The sequence below is a fragment of the Portunus trituberculatus genome, chromosome 7 (assembly GCF_017591435.1).
Source record: "Portunus trituberculatus isolate SZX2019 chromosome 7, ASM1759143v1, whole genome shotgun sequence".
Classification (NCBI taxonomy): Eukaryota; Metazoa; Arthropoda; class Malacostraca; order Decapoda; family Portunidae; genus Portunus; species Portunus trituberculatus.
Window position 1 is genome coordinate 6,301,920 of NC_059261.1, and position 17,124 is coordinate 6,319,043.

The following is a 17,124-nucleotide window of genomic DNA, read 5'->3' on the forward strand; positions in this document are numbered from 1 at the left end:
TTTGTTAGTGTTTGTTTTTATTATTGCTGTTATCAAGATTTCTTTGTTTTATTTCATCCAGGTTTGTTACATTTTGTTGTGTTTGTTTTGAGGTCCATTCCACAGTAACCTTTCTCTCTCACCCTCCTGCTGTGTGGAAGTTAGTTACCCACTGTCATGTTGCCTGTGTGTGGCAGAGGAGCTCTTTTTATGATCCTTTTATAGACACGAGTGGTTCCCAACTTTTTGGCACTCGTGATCCCTTATCTAAAAGTTTGATACCCTTGTGAACCCCTACTGAGGCCTTACTATCAGCAACCTAACCTCTTCAGTACCATGACACTTTTCCATATTCATTCTGCTTACTATTTGGTGATTTTATACAGCTTTAGAAACTTATAAAGGGATTGAAATAGTGAAGACTGTGGCCATTATTCTTCTGATTTCCATAGATCCTTCCTAATGTCAATAAAATCATCTAATCATACACAAAACTGGTATAAATATGTCCCAGTACTGAAGGGGTTAATAATTCACTCCAAAACTGTAAAAAATCATGAAAAATAGTATGAAAATAGGCAACCATCGCTCACAGAGGCTCCCCATCTTAGCGTTCTCTCGTTCCGCAGGTCACCCCACCCCACGTGAAGGTCGTCCTGCCCCCTGAGGAAGAGTGCGATGTTGGAAGTGGCCGTAACAACCTCACACACGCCCTTCTCCTCTTCATTCACTACGTCATTCATTGCCAACATTCCCGCATCGCTAACATTAATTTATCTATGTCTGGGGTCAATCTATCCTGGGTCATTGGTGCGGATAAGGTCAAAAGTAGCCTCCTCTGACCTTGCTTGACCTGGTTCGGTGTGTGTGTCTGACCTTTTTGTGTGTTTGTGTGTGTTTGTTTTGACGTTTTGTTGAGGTGTTTGGTTAGTGACGACTGAAGATTGTGTTTGGAGGGTTTTTGTTTTGTTTTTTCTCTCTCTCTCTCTCTCTCTCTCTCTCTCTCTCTCTCTCTCTCTCTCTCTCTCTCTCTCTCTCTCTCTCTCTCTCTCTCATTTCCCTATAGTTTGGTGTGGTCAGCGAGTGCCAAGCGTTTCCAAAGTGTGCCAGACCTCAAACCTCTCTGTGCTTGTTTGGGTAAGATTTCTGACGAGTGTTTGACCGACAGACCGACAAAAGAGTGCGTTTGAGTGTGTGTGTGTGTGTGTGTGTGAGAAAGTTTTAGTGATATGACATTTTTTATATCATGTCAGAGTGATAAGATTTTGACAAGTGTTTGACTGACAGACTGACAAAAGAGTGCATTTGAGTGTGTGTGTGTGTGTGTGAGTGAGTGTGTGAGTTTTAGTGGTGATGTGACTTATTTTCCACCCTCATGTCAGAGTGAAGTGTCATTGGAGCCATCTTTGAGTTGATATGATGCAAAAATTATCTCATTATTTTTTTCCTTCATGATGTAATTTTAAGTCTTTTTTCCATCTCTCATGTCAAAGTGAAGTGTTTAAAGTCATCTCTGAGTTGACAGGACGTAAGTTTTAAGTATTTTTCTATGCTATTTATTGTATCGTGTCATTGTAGAGTTAAGAGATTGTTTGCTATGTGGTTCAAGCAATAACTTCTTCTTTGTAGTGTTAACCCCTTCAGTACCAGGACACATTTCCATATTCTGGTGACTATTTGGTGATTTTCTACAGCTTCAGTAACTCATGTGAGGGGATTAAGATAGTGGAAACTGGCCATTAATTTTCTGACCTTCATAGACTCTTACTGATGTCAATAGGTCTGAAATAGTCTAATAGTATTCATTCTGGTTACTAGTTGGTTTTATACAGCTTCAGTAACTCATGTGGGGGTTTAAAATAGTGAAGACTGTGGCCATTAATCTGATCTCCAAAGACCCTTGCTAATGTCAATAAAATGGCCAAATGGTACACAAAACTCAAGGTAAAAATGGATTAAAATAGTGAAGACTGTAGCCATTAATCTGACCTCCATAGACCCTTGCTAATGTCAGTAAAATGGTCTAATGGTACACAAAACTCAAGGTAAAAATGTGTCCTGGTATTGAAGAGGTTAAGACAAGCGTTTTGTGGAGTCTGCCTGATAACGATAAGTCTGACTATAAAGATTGCTGTACTTAATTCAATGCTTTTTTTTATATATATTTAGTTCCATGAGTGTCCAAGTGTGTGTGTGTGTGTGTGTGTGTTTGGTTTAGTTAGGTTGGCTTAGGTTAGGCTGTGTGTGTGTGTGTGTTTGATTATATTAGTTGTGTGTGTCTGTTTGTGTATATGTGTTAGGTTAGGTGTGTGTGTGTGTGTGTGTGTGTGTGTGTGTGCAGCAAGGAGACACACAGAGAGGTGGTTCAGATACTGTATGTTTATTGGTTTAAATGTGACAGTGGTCAGTCATAGTTTGGGTTATGCGCTAACTAACGTTTTACAAAAATTTGCTACATTATTAATTTATTGTTTTAGTTTTTTTTTTTTTTTAGTTTTTTTTGTTCATTTATTTCCATTCTTGTCTCCACTAACAACAGGGTTACAAAGAAAACGGGGAGAGGCCTGGAGGGGGATAAACCATTCCTTACACCAAACACACACACACACAAACACACACACAGCAATTTTAAAACACACACAAAACTCATGAATCGAATATTTAGCTTTCATTTCAATTCCTTTTCATTTATTTAACTTAACACATGATCCATTTCTGTATATCCACATTTAGTTGCATCGTATCCACAAATACCAATGCGGGTTTAGCAGTCGGATAAGTGGGTGAGTTTGAGGTGGCTGTGTGGGTTGGCGTAAGCATCGGTGACCCAAATGAATGCAATGAGCCAGGCTAATTATAATATCACAATAGTACTTGTTGCAGACTTTGCCGCAGGAAGGAAACACTGTGGCTGGAAGGAAGGAAGGAAGGAAGGAGGGAAGGAAGGAAGGAAGGAAGGAAGGAAAGGAAGGAAGGTCTGTGATTTAAGGTTTGTTTTGCATGCACACACACATACACACACTTGCTCATTCACTTTCTTTCTTTCTTTCTTTCTTTCTCTCTCTCTCTCTCTCTCTCTCAGTTTTGATATGATAAGGTTAAAGTAAGGAAGGAGGGAAGGAAGGAAGGTCTGTAGTTTAAGGTTTGTTTTGCATGCACACACACATACACACACTTGCTCATTCACTTTCTTTCTTTCTTTCTTTTCTCTCTCTCTCTCTCTCAGTTTTGATATGATAAGGTTAAAATCCACACCTATATTTCACTAAATGGCAACCTAACCTGCCGACTTTCTCACTGACCTTTGACACAATTATCCAGTGACCTTGTTTGTTTTGACCTTCCCAAACTGTGACACACACACACACACACACACACACACACACACACACACACACAGACGTACACACACTACTGCCTGTTGCATTTTTTATTTATTTATTTATTTATTTTTAATTGTGTGTTTGTTTTACAGTTTTGAGTGGAGTGGATTCTAAGTGGAGGAAGTGGAAGAGGAATGAAAGAAAACGGGAATTAATGTGAGTGTTCCGTGTTTTGTTTGTGTTTTGTTGTTTTGTAAATCTTGTCGCGTTTTATTTTATTTCATTCTTATTTCATTTAGTCATTTATTTATTTTTTCAAGTTCCGAGTTCCTTTTTTTTTTTTTTTTTTTTTCTGATTTGAATGATAGATTTCTGTGATCGCGTTTGTTTGTATGTACATATGTAACTTCTGAGGCAGCTGGAGTGTGTATGTGACTCTCTCTCTCTCTCTCTCTCTCTCTCTCTCTCTCTCTCTCTCTCTCTCTCTCTCTCTCTCTCTCTCTCTCTCTCTCTCTCTCTCTCTCTCTCTCTCTCTCTCTCTCTCTCTCTCTCAGCAGGAGTAATTATGAAGTTGGAGTGGGCAGGAGTGTTTGGCTGGGTGGCTGGTGGCAGTGACAGGGTATTGGCAGGGTAGAGCAGGGTTAGGGTAGGGTGGGGTAGGGTAGGGTAGGGTTGTAATGGTTTGGGGGTCGCTAGTACCAGACCAGCTTAGATTAAAAGTTGTATTGGTGTATGTGTCTATGATTTGCTAAGCTTGTATTCTGTAATGCTTAACACTCTCTCTCTCTCTCTCTCTCTCTCTCTCTCTCTCTCTCTCTCTCTCTCTCTCTCTCTCTCTCTCTCTCTCTCTCTCTCTCTCTCTCTCTCTCTCTCTCTCTCTCTCTCTCTCTCTCTCTGGTTTCTTGAGCATTTCTTCTTCTCATAATTTAGAAATTGAATTAATCTTTCACCAAACACTAAAAGACACAAGAGCTGTTTTTTTTTTTTAGCATTTCTCCTCATAATGTAGAAATTGCATTAATCTTTCACCAGACACTAAAAAACACTCTTAAAAACCCTTGGCACTCAAACTAGAGCCCTGAATCCTATAGAGTGCCATCAGCGACATTACAGAATACAGCTCTTGACTCTGCTGTAAACACAAACGCCACAGGGATTGCAGGAAAGGCCGCCAGCCACCCTAGGGGCATGATGCGGCCCTGGCACACACCCCCAGGGCCAAACAGTCCCACAGTGCCACTAAGGGGAAGCAGTGCCACAGTGTCAAGGGAGCAGGAAGTGTTTTGATATACGGTTCTTGATGAAAAGTTTAGCACCCTTGTGAAATAAAGAGCATTTTTACCACTCTATCTTTGTCACTCTCTCGCTGACCACCACCTCCACCACCTCCACCACCACCACCACCTTGGGGACAAAGAGAGAGGAAAAATGAACTACAGAGAGAAATAGAAGGAAATAGATGAATAAAGGAGAAATAATGAAGTAGATGGTAAACAGGACAGACTAGAGAGAGAGAGAGAGAGAGAGAGAGATGAAAGTAAAAATCAAATCACCTTTTTCTTTTTTCATTCGAAGATTGAGAAGATAAATTAATGTACACATGTATATAATGAATTTTTTTTTTTTTTTTTTCTCGTAAGGAAGAAAACCTTTTAAACACACACACACACACACTCTCTCTCTCTCTCTCTCTCTCTCTCTCTCTCTCTCTCTCTCTCTCTCTCTCTCTCTCTCTCTCTCAAAAACTTTTTCTTTATTTATTTCCTTGTCAATTTTTTCCCATTTTCTTTTTAATATTTGAATTTTCTAGCTGGCAAACATATATTTCATCTTTTTCTGCCTCTCCCAGTATATCCCAGCCTCTCCCTATGTATCCCAGCCTCTTCCAGTGCATCCCAGCCTCTCCCAGTGTATCCCAGCCTCTCCCAGTCCATCCCAGTCTCTCCCAGTGCATCCCAGCCTCTCCCAGTGCATCCCAGTCTCTCCCAGTGTATCCCAGCCTCTCCCAGTGCATCCCAGCCTCTCCCAGTGCATCCCAGTCTCTCCGAGTGCATCCCAGCCTCTCCCAGTGCATCTCAGTCTCTCTCAGTGCATCCCAGCTTCTCCCAGTGCATCTCAGCCTTTCTCAGTGCATCTCAGCCTTTTCCAGTGCATCTCAGCCTCTCCCAGTGTATCCCAGCCTTTCCCAGTGCATCTCAGCCTTTCCCAATGCATCTCAGCCTCTCTCAGTGCATCCCAGCCTCTCACAGTCCATCCCAGCCTTTTCCAGTGCATCCCAGCCTCTCACAGTCCATCTCAGCCTCTCTCAGTCCATCCCAGCCTCTCCCAGTGCTTTCATTTATCATTTTGGCACCATCGACAACCAAAGGAATTGTAGAAGAGTTAAGAATATTGCAAGTATCACCTATCACTTTTTATTGACATATTTTTAGATCATGTCAGGGTGGTTACGTTGACTGAAAAATAACAATGATCGCTCTGCCGGTGATGAGAGAAATGTGACAGGGGGATAGGAGGAAGGTCAAAGGTTAGGTAGACAGGTAATGAGGTAAGACAGGTAAGGTGACTGAGGCAGGAAGCTGGTTTAAGTGAGAGAGATCAGTAAAAAGGACGAGACAAGGAGTAATTAAGAATGGAAGAAAGTGATGTTGGGAAATAGAGAGAAGGAGAAAAATATGAAAAAAAGAAAGAGAAAGAGGAGGATAGGAAATAAGATTGTAAGTAGTGGTAGAAGATAGAGAGAGCGAGAAAGACAAATTAAGTGAGAGAGATTTAGACAGGTGGGAAAAAAATTTAGAGATTGTGATGAAGGAAAGAGAGAAAAGAATTGAGACAGAAGGGAATAAATGAAAGATTGTAGTGGAAGAAATGAGACAGGGAAAAAGTGGAAGAGAGATAGAGAGAGAGAGAGAGAGATAGATGGGTGACTAAGAGGTGGAGGATTAGGAGAAGTGGAGCAGAAAACAAAAGAATTAAAACAGAACGGAATAAATGAGAGAGAAAGATCGTCGAGGAAGAAATAAAATAGAAAAAGAGGAAGAGAGAGAGAGACAGAGAGAGAGAGAGAGAGATAGATGGGTTACTAAGAGGTGGAGGAATAGGAGAAGTGGAGGAGGCGGAACAGATGGGAGGAAGTGAAGCAAAAAACAAAAGAATTAAAACAGAACGGAATAAATGAGAGAGAAAGATCGTCGAGGAAGAAATAAGATAGAAAAAGAGGAAGAGAGAGAGAGAGATGAGTGACTGAGGTGAAGGAGGAGGTGAAGGTGGTTGTTAGTGAGCCAGCGGAAAGAGTGACAGCCGCGGGTGACTCGGGACTCATCTAAACTATTGATTACTCACATGAATTAAATGAAGTGTGGTGTTCTTTATACAGAGACAAAAATACTGTCCATCTATGGTACAAAGGACGAGCAGGAAGATATGCCCTGAAAATATAGATCGCGCATTTTTATTGGGATAGTTTGCTGTACCTGGGAAGCAAAAATAGGGGCAAAATAGGGACTTAGGGACCACTTGGGAACTCAACACACATACACACACACACACACACATATACACATACACACACTCATTCATAAGGTTGTTTTTATTGGTGTTTTAAATCCAAATGTCAAATATTCCAATAGTGTTTGATATTTTTATGTATGTCATTATTAAAGCTCTTTCTTAAGGGGGCGGGGTGGTTTTGGGGGGCTGTGGTTGGGGGAATATTACTATAATTATATATATTTTTTGTTATTTTCCTTCCGTTTTCTTTGTGGTGAGTAGGAAAATGGCGTCCGTGGAAATGTAAAACTGAGGAAATGAAAGGATGAATGAAAGAAAAGAAGAAATGAAAGAAAACTAGAAAAAGGAAGAAAGAAAAAGGAAGAAAGGAATTTAAAGGAAAAGGATGAATGAAAGGAAGAGAATGAAAGAAAGACAAAGGAAAGAAGAAAACAAGACATGAAAAAAGAAAGAAAAAAATAAAGAAAGGAAGGAAGAAAATGAAAATAAAGAAAATGGAAATACGAAATGGCTAACTAAACAAAACAAGATAAAAGACAAAAAAAATGAAGGAAAAAAAGAAAAATGAAAGAAAAAAGTAAGGAAGGAAAAAAAAGAAAGAAAATTGAAATACGAAATGGCTAACTAAACTAAAAAAAAAAAAAAAAAAAAAAAAAAAAAAAAAAAGAGAAAGAAAAGAAAATGGAAATATAATATGGCTAACTAAACTAAAAAATAAAACTAGTATTACTTAAATATAAATTCTTCTCTTTTTTAGCAGTATAATCATCTTGTGAAGCAAATATTGGGCAAAAAAGCGACTATTACTTATTACCATTATTATTAGGTACCATTATTATTACTATTACTATTATTATTATTATTATTATTATTATTATTATTATTGTTGTTTCTAATCTTGGAGAGAAAAATGAGATGTTTTTTTTTTTTTTTAATTAACATGGAGGAAGAGGAGGAGGAGGAGGAGGAGAGATAAACCATGAATTCAAAAGAGAAGGAAAGAAGAAGAAAAAAAGAAGATAAAAATTGTAAGAAGAGGAAAAGAGAATGAGAGAAAAATGAAGATTGCAAATTTAAATCCAATAAATAAAGAAAAAGAAAGAAAGAGAGAGAGAAAAAAAATTAAATATACAAAACAAAAACAGCAATGACCAAAAAAAAAAAAAATGTGTGTGTGTGTGTGTGTGTGTGTGTGTGTGTGTGTGTATGTGATTCACCCCTGTGGTTTAAAATAGGCAATCATGTAAGGCTGGGATGGGGTGTTGGGGGAGGGGGTGTAAGCTCGCACTATGGGGGGTTAGCTATGGTGGGGTGTACCGGGGTGTGTATGGGGGGCTGTGTAGGGGGAGGGGGGTTAGTAAGCTATTTAATGTCTGCATAGGTTGGTGCTGTGGCAAAAAGAGAATGGGGTACTGATTAAAATTTGCTATGTGGTGTTCTCTCTCTCTCTCTCTCTCTCTCTCTCTCTCTCTCTCTCTCTCTCTCTCTCTCTCTCTCTCTCATTAAGGTCACACGTTCTTGACCTTCATAGAGACAATTTATATATTTATTTTTTCTATTTGATGAAGTTTTGTTATATTTCAGTTATTATTATTGTTATTATTATTATTATTATTATTATTTTTACATGGTTTTATTATTACCATTATTATTATTACCATTATTATCATGGTAGAGTTATTATTAGAAGTATTATGTAATTATTATTGTTATTATTATTATTATTAGTTTACATTCTCACTCACCGCAGTAATTCAACCAAAGACAACAAACAACTTAAATACAACACAGAGCGGCGACAGCAACACTAATAATAACAACAACAACACTAATAACAATAATAATAGTAATAATAGTAATAATCTGAGAAGCATAGTGAATCAAAACAAGGAGATAAATTCCGGATAGGCTACAGAGGAACCAGCGGTCCAAACACAGCCGCCGCCGCTGCTACAATTAATCGACAACAATCAGACATTGAAAAAAATATATATATAGTCATCCACTGTATATAAGATGATATTAGTAGTCTTCCTGGCTGTTCAGATCCCTAGACCCTTCTAATCACCCTTATATCACCTTAATTCCACTCCTATTTCCTCTCGGCCCCTAAACCCAGCTGAAGGGGAATTTATTTATTTTTGATGTTTTTTTTTCTGGCTTCCGAATTCCCTAGACCCTTCAAATCACCCTTAAATTGCCCTAATTTCATCTTTTATTCACCTTTGACCCCTAAAGCCAGCTGGGGGGAAAATTTACATATATTTTTATGTTTTTCCTAGCTGTTCAGTTCCCTAGACCCTGAAAATCACCCTAATTCCACCTTTTATTCACCTTTCACCTCTAAAGCCAGCTGGGGGAAAGTTACATACATTTAGGGAAATTTGTCTAACTTTGTCCCTAAATTAGCCAGGAACAGGGAAATTATGGACAGTAGAATCAGGGTATAAATTTATCCACATATTATTGTTTTCCCTGGGTGTCGAATTCCCTAGATCCATAAAATCACCCTAAATTCATCCTTATTTCACCTTTTATTCACCTTTGACCCCTAAAGCCAGCTGGGGGAAAGTTACATACATTTAGGGAAATTTGTCAGATTTTGTCCCTAAATTAGCCAGGAACAGGGAATTTATGAAGAAAGGGATCAGGGTGCAAATTTTTTTTCACATACACCCTGAAATACACCCTAAATATTCCAGTCCAGGGGGGAGGGGGGGCGGTTATAACTTTTTTTTTTTTTTTTTTTTTTTTTTTTGACAAGTAAACCCTTTAGCCAGTTTGACGAGACCTGAAAAAAAAAATTAAAAAAAATAGGGTAAAATTTTTTCGAACTCCAAATTTCTCAACCCTAGACTTCCCTAACCCAGCCAGACACACGTACATACAGACACTGCCGGCCTCGCATCCCCCGACAGACTGACAAAACGCAAAGGATCATGGGAGAAACATATACAGGGTGTCCCAAAAACAGGTAAAAGATTAGCTAATTAGAAACATACAGGGTGTCTCAGAAGTGGAAGTTATGGGGTTATTCTACGTTTTTTCTGGTTTAAATAGGGTTGACTGTGGGGGTCCTTGCTGTGGTGTGGGGGGGGTAAGGAGGTGCAGAGGAGGGGGGATGAGGTGGGGTGGTGTGTGCTGTGGGGCCTTGCTATGTGAATGTGTGTGTGTTTGAGGGAGCCTTTGCTGTGTGTGTGTGTGTGTGTGTGTGTGTAAGGCTAGACATCGACACATACACTTTAATTTCCTCCGAGTGTGACAGCTTCTTTTGGGGCACCCTGTATGTACATAGGTAGACAATACATGGTGGTATTTGATCCTTACCAGCACCCCCTCCTTGTGACACACCCTGTACACCCACCGGTCACCAAACACTGCCCTGGTGACCTAACGCAACACTGAACCACTGAACCACTGAACGAGTGGGTGACCTTGAAGCAAAAAACACTGTACAGGGGAGGTCACACACACTCACTTCCCCAGCGCCAGGCCAGGTCAGGTCAGGTCAGGTTAGGTCAACACACCTGACCTGACACAAGAGAAGCAAGACGTGAAATTAAAAAAAATGAAAACGAAGAGAAAAACATCAAGGAATTTTCAGTCTGCCAGATTTCTTTGACCAAAACTATTTAATCCACACCCCCCCTCGTCCCCTCCCCCTCTGGTCTCGGGTCTTGGGTCACCGCCGCCGCCGCTGCTGCTGCGCGCCGCTGGTCAGTGCCAGACACAGACACAGGCAAGGTGGCGACATCTTCTCCTCATCGGATGTCAGAAATGTTCGCCTTGGAGCCAAAGATTCTAAGCAGCTCATTTTCATAATCCTCAATGTTCCTCTTCATTAGGTCCATGCACGGCCCTAGCAGACGCTCAAACGCCTCCACGTCCAGGACTGCACGGGGGGAAGGGGAGAGAGAGAGAGGGAGATTAATTAGCTATATTGAAGGTTCTGTAAAGGATTGTGAATATGCATAATGAATAATAAACGAAACAAGAAGTGAATAGTGAATAAAGGATGAGTAACAACGATGAATAAAAATGGATAAAAATGTTCAAATATTCATAATTCGGTGGTTTGAAAGACAAAAAAACATAAAAATAAATAAATGAAATGAAAATAGAAAATAAATAAACTAATAAAATAAAAAATAAATGCATAATCTTACAAAAAAAATCAGTAAAACAAAACTAAGTAAAATAAATAAACAAATAAAATAAAAATACACATTATCTTGCAAAAAAACAAAAACAAACTAAAATAAATAAATAAATAAATAAACCTTCTCTATAATAAAGGTAAACAAAAAAAGGTCACCAAATCGACAAAAAATACTTACAGGCGACCTTTGTCTTCCCCACAGCAAAGACAGAGGCAGCTCTAGCCTTCTTGGTGACCAGGGCCAGCTCTCCAAAGTACCCGCCCACTGTGACCCGACTTATCTGTAATGGAAAGGTCAATTTGAGGTCAGTGAGAGAAAAGTACTGGAAAAGGTCATTTGAGGTCAGTGAGAAAAAGTACTGGAAAGGTCATGTTTAAGGTCAGTGTAGGAAAAGTACTGGAAAAAGGTCAATTTGAGGTCAGTGTAGGGAAAAGTACTGGAAAAAGGTCATATTTAAGGTCAGTGAGGAGGAAAAGTACTGAAAAAGGTCATATTTGAGGTCAGTGTATGGAAAAGTACTGGAAAAGGTCATTTGAGGTCAGTGAGGAGGAAAAGTACTGGAAAGGTCAATTTGAGGTCTCAGAGGAAAAGTACTTGAAAGGTCATATTTAAGGTCAGTGAGAAGGAAAAGTACTGGAAAAGGTCATGTTTAAGGTCAGTGGGAAGAAAAAGTACTGTCCTCCTCCTCCTGGTTGTCCTCACCACCACCACCACCACCACTACATCACCACGGCCTCACCTCCTTCTGATTGTTCTCACCACCACCACATCACCTCCTCCTGGTTGTCCTCACCACCACATCACCACATCGTCACAACACCACCTTCTGATTGTCCACACCACCACCACCACCATCACAACCATCCCTCACCACCACATCACCACAGCCTCACCTTCTGATTGTCTCACCACCACCACCACCACCATCACAACCATCCCTCACCACCACATCACCACAACCTCACCTTCTGATTGTCCACACCACCACCACCACCATCCCTCACCACCACATCACCACCACCTCACCTTCTGATTGTCCACACCACCACCACCACCACCACAACCATCCCTCACCACCACATCACCACAGCCTCACCTTCTGATTGTCCACACCACCACCACCACCATCACAACCATCCCTCACCACCACATCACCACCACCACCACCACAACCATCCCTCACCACCACAACCTCACCTTTTGATTGTTCACACCACCACCACCATCACAACCATCCCTCACCACCACATCACCACAGCCTCACCTCCTTCTCCTGGTTGTCGTCCTTGGTCATGATGACTCGAACTGTTCCGTCCTCCACGAAGAACATTCCATCACCCACGTCGCCCTGCATGATGATCCGCTCCCCGTCATCGTACACCTTCGTCACCAGCGCGTCGGCAAGGTTCATGCGCTCATATTTCTGTTAGGTTAGAGTGTACAGAAGCGAGATTAGGTTAGGTTGGGTTAGGTTAGGTTAGGTTAGGTTGGGTTAGGTTAAGTTAGTTTATCTTTTTTTTTCTTTTTCCATTTTCTTTTTTCGTTTTTATGTTGGTTAGATTTTTTCCTTCTCTCTCTCTCTCTCTCTCTCTCCATGGTGTCTTATTCTATCAGGTAAGGTCAGGTATACAAGTGACTCTATGGCACCAGGTCATGGCGGGGATACAGCTCTCCACGACTTCCCACTGTTCAGAAGGTGACCCGCACACACCAGCATCTGTGGCAAGTGACTGTGGCGAGCTGTCAGTCATCCCCATCACAGCACGGCGCGGCTGTGACAAGGACCCACACACACCAGCGACTGTGGCTGAGGTGTGAACAGTCAGTCAATAGAAAACGTGGTGCCATGGTCGCTAAATCCCACCACAATATGGCACCACAAATTCACTCGTGTTTCCGGCCAAAGGGTGGAGAGAGGTTGGGTTGGGTTGGGTTGGGTTAGGTTAGGTTAGGTTAGTTAAGCATTTTTTCCTATTTTTCCTTTATTTTCCTATTTTTTCTTTTCTTATTTCATTATTCCATTATTTATTTTATTTTATTTTTCCCTCAGCCACTCCCAAAAGCCGCCCCCCCCTTCCAGGCCCTCCTAAAACCCTCAGCCCCTCAGCCCCTCAGCCCCCAGCCTCCTCCACAGCTCTACCCAGTCCCCAAAACCCTCAATAGCCCTCCAGGCCCTTCCTAAGACCCAAAGTCCCCCACAGCGACCCTCCAGTCCATCACCCACTCAACCCTCACAACCTCCAGCCCTTCCAAGCACCCCCACAGCCACTCAGAACCCCTAAACCCCTTCCAACCCCCCAAGCAACCTCCACCAGCCCATCCAAGCCCATTCAAGACCCCAACAAACTCCCCAACCCCCCTCATAAGCCCCCAATTCTCCCCATAGACCCCCAGATCATCTTCTAGTAACTTCCCAAATGCCCAACACAACACCCAAATGCCCCCAAAATAACCCAAAACATCTAAAACACTCAAAATATCCTAAAATACCCTAAAATACCCCAAAACACCTCATAACACCCCAAATATACCCCCAAAACACACTATAATATCTTAAAACACTCCAAAACTCCCTAAACTCCCCAAAACATACCAAAACACCCTAAAACACCTATAAACTGCTCCAAAATACCTAAAAACATCCCAACACCCCAAAAACATCCCATAAACCTCTTCAAAAACCACAAATTCACACTAAAACATCTAAACACCTCAAAACACCCCAAAAACACCCTTAAACACCCAAAACACCCAAAACACCCTAAAACACCCCAAAACAACTTACCTCCAGGGTCTTCAACATGGGGACATTTTCCAGGAGACACTCATACATCTTCCTCTTCCTGCAGGCAGATTTCAGTAATATTCTCCTGAAGGTGTTGCGGTCCATGGCCCACAGCGACCCTGAGGACACAGCCTGGATGGTGGCGGCCCTAGGGAGGTTGTACATCAGGGCCAGCTCCCCAAAACTCCCGGCATTGTCATATTTCCCCACCAGGATTGGCTCAGGGTCTTGGTCTCCCTTGACGAATATATTGTACACGCCCCTGTGGGAGGTCAGAGGTCATTAGGGGTCGTTCAGGGTAATTTCCTTAGGTTAGGGTAATTTTTAAGGTCACTTCGGTTGTTTTTCAGGGTTGTTTTGGTTTGTTTAAGGGTTGTTTGGTTGTTTTTAAGGGTTAATGTGGTGGTTGTGGTGGTGGTAAAGGGTTTTTTCCTCTCTCTCTCTCTCTCTCTCTCTCTCTCTCTCTCTCTCTCTCTCTCTCTCTCTCTCTCTCTCTCTCTCTCTCTCTCTCTCTCTCGTTTTCTTATGTAGTGCATAGTACATGTGTTGGTGTGAGAGAGAGAGAGAGAGAGAGAGAGAGAGAGAGAGAGCGTGTACAGTCTTGCTATTCATTCTGTGTAAGTCGTTCATCATTTTCAAGTTGCCGTGTGTGTGTGTGTGTGTGTGTGTGTGTGTGTGTGTGTGTGTGTGTGTGTGTGTGTACTCAGTCACTGATATGTACGTGCTTTGCTTGGAGTGCCTGTATACTCTCTCTCTCTCTCTCTCTCTCTCTCTCTCTCTCTCTCTCTCTCTCTCTCTCTCTCACATAAGTAGGATAATGTTTCTTTATTTCTTTATTTATTTATTTATTTATTTATTTATTTATTTATTCTGCTTTTTATTTATTTATTATTTATCAATCCTCAAGAGACAAAGATTTTATTAGGTTAGGTCAAGTTAGGTCAGGTCAGTGGGGGGGAGGTTGAGGTCAGGTTAAATTAGTGAGGCCAAGTGAAGTCAGGTTAAAAATTAGGTCAAGGTTAGGTCAGGGAAGGTCAAATGAATAGGTTAGGTTAGGTCAAGTTAGTATTAATAAAAGTATATAATTTCCACTATACTGTAAACCTAACCTAAGTATTTATGCACAATAGAATAATAATAATAATAATAATAATAATAATAATAATAAAACTTCAAAAGATTTCAACCCAAGGAGGAGGATGAGGAGGTAGAAGAGAAGGAGGAGGAGGAGGAGGAGGAGATGATGGAGGTAGAAGAGGAGGAAGAGATAGAGGAGGAGGAGGAGGTAGAAGAGGAGGAAGACAAAGAGGAGGAGGAGGAGAAAGACAAATAAGAAAGAGAAGAAAAACGAAGGAAAATAAGATAATTAGAAGGAAAAAAAAAGGGAGAAATGAAAAAAACATAAATAGAGTAAAATATATATTCCTAGTAAATTTAGGTTAGGTTAGGTAAGGTCAGGTCAGGTTAGGTTAAGGTCAGTATTGAGAAACACTTCATTCTCTCACTACGACTGTTTTCAAAGGCCACAGAGATGACTAGCGGGGTTTTCAAGAGTGTTTCTCCAGTTGATAATACAGAAATCTTGTCACTCTGCCTCTAGAACCATATAAAACTTGCTCAACTTCTTCAGCACCAGGACATGTTTCCATATTCACTCTGGTGACTATTTGGTGATTTTGTACAGCTTCAGAAACTCATGTGGGGGATTAAAATAGTGAAGACTGTGGCTATTAATCTCCTGACCTCCATAGACCCTTCCTAATGTCAATAAAATGGTCTAATGCTACACAAATCTCAAGGTAAGAATGTGTCCCAGTACTGAAGGGGTTAAAATAGTGAAGACTGTGGCCATTAATCTCCTGACCTCCATAGACCCTTCCTAATGTCAATAAAATGGTCTAATGGTACACAAATCTCAAGGTAAGAATGTGTCCCAGTACTGAAGGGGTCAAAATAGTGAAGACTGTGGCCATTAATCTCCTGACCTCCATAGACCCTTCCTAATGTCAATAAAATGGTCTAATGGTACACAAATCTCAAGGTAAGAATGTGTCCCAGTACTGAAGGGGTCAAAATAGTGAAGACTGTGGCCATTAATCTCTTGACCTCCATAGACCCTTGCTAATGTCAATAAAATGGTCTAATGGTACACAAATCTCAAAGTAAGAATGTGTCCCAGTACTGAAGGGGTCAAAATAGTGAAGACTGTGGCCATTAATCTTCTGCCCTCCATACACCCTTTCTAATGTCAATAAAATGGTCTAATGGTACACAAATGGTAAAATGTCCCAGTACTGAAGGGGTGTGAAGACTGTTGCCATTGATCTTCTGACGTCCATACACCCTTTCTAATATCAATAAAATGGTCTAATGGTACACAAATCTCGAGGTAAGAATGTGTCCCAATACTGAAGGGGTCAAAATAGTGAAGACTGTGGCCATTAATCTCTTGACCTCCATAGACCCTTGCTAATGTCAATAAAATGGTCTAATGGTACACAAATCTCAAGGTAAGAATGTGTCCCAGTACTGAAGGGTCAAAATAATGAAGACTGTTGCCATTAATCTCCTGACCTCCATAGACCCTTCCTAATGTCAATAAAATGGTCTAATGGTACACAAATCTCAAGGTAAGAATGTGTCCCAGTACTGAAGGGGTCAAAATAGTTTTGTCAATAAAATGGTCTAATCGTACACTAATCTCAAGGTAAGAATGTGTCCCAGTACTGAAGGGGTTAAGAGCTACCTGTGTTATACTTTGAGTACTTGATGATGTGTTCCCTTCATTACTTACTGCATCAATGTGATGATTAAACTGTAAATGTGTTCGTATGTTGGTATCGGCTCACCTGTCCGTTCCTTTAGTCTTAGCTGTACCTGTAGATGTGTTAATTAATCCCTTGAGTACCATGACGCATTTCCATATTCATTCTGCTTACTATTTGGTGATTGTATACAGCTTCAGAAACTTATACGGGGATTGAAATAGTGAAGACTGTGGCCAGTAATCTTCTGACCTCCATAGACCCTTCCTGATGTCAATAAAATGGTCTAATCGTACACTAATCTCAAGGTAAGAATGTGTCCCAGTACTGAAAGGGTTAAAGAGAGGGAGAAGAGGAAAAGGGAAATACCAAAGGGATGAATGATTAAAGAGAGGAAATAAGAGGAGGAGGAGAAGGAGGAAGGAAAAGAGGAGGAGGAGGAAAAGAAGGAAAATAGGAAAATAAGATAAGAAGAAGAAGAGAGAGAGAGAGAGAGAGAGATAAACTGCATTGAGTTATGAGGATAGGAAACACCTAACCTAACATTACCAGCTGCCCTCTCTCTCTCTCTCTCTCTCTCTCTCTCTCTCTCTCTCTCTCTC

General features: G+C 40.9%; 2 protein-coding genes across 6 annotated transcripts in view; one reads left to right on the plus strand and one right to left on the minus strand.

Annotated features, from left to right (window-relative positions):
- Positions 1-17,124, plus strand: part of LOC123520142 (transmembrane protein 209-like) — a 37,806-nt gene that overhangs the window by 7,665 nt on the left and 13,017 nt on the right. For 2 of the 5 annotated variants that reach the window (XM_045282088.1, XM_045282095.1), the window contains exon 12: positions 609-1,917. In XM_045282088.1, the coding sequence (XP_045138023.1) occupies positions 609-821 (213 nt within the window). In that variant the 3' untranslated portion in view covers positions 822-1,917. Of the gene's footprint in view, positions 1-608; positions 1,918-2,284; positions 2,955-3,087; positions 3,379-17,124 lie in introns of those variants that run through there. The other 3 variants (XR_006679179.1, XR_006679180.1, XR_006679181.1) reach the window with 3 other exon arrangements.
- The window catches only part of LOC123519492 (cAMP-dependent protein kinase type II regulatory subunit-like), a 33,474-nt gene continuing 24,591 nt past the window's right edge, over positions 8,242-17,124 (minus strand). Inside the window, exons 7-10 of the mRNA XM_045280843.1 lie at positions 13,758-14,034; positions 12,237-12,395; positions 11,150-11,252; positions 8,242-10,704 (exon numbers count right to left, since the gene is read on the minus strand). Of these exons, the coding sequence (XP_045136778.1) occupies positions 10,574-10,704; positions 11,150-11,252; positions 12,237-12,395; positions 13,758-14,034 (670 nt within the window). The 3' untranslated portion in view covers positions 8,242-10,573. The remainder of the gene's footprint in view (positions 10,705-11,149; positions 11,253-12,236; positions 12,396-13,757; positions 14,035-17,124) is intronic.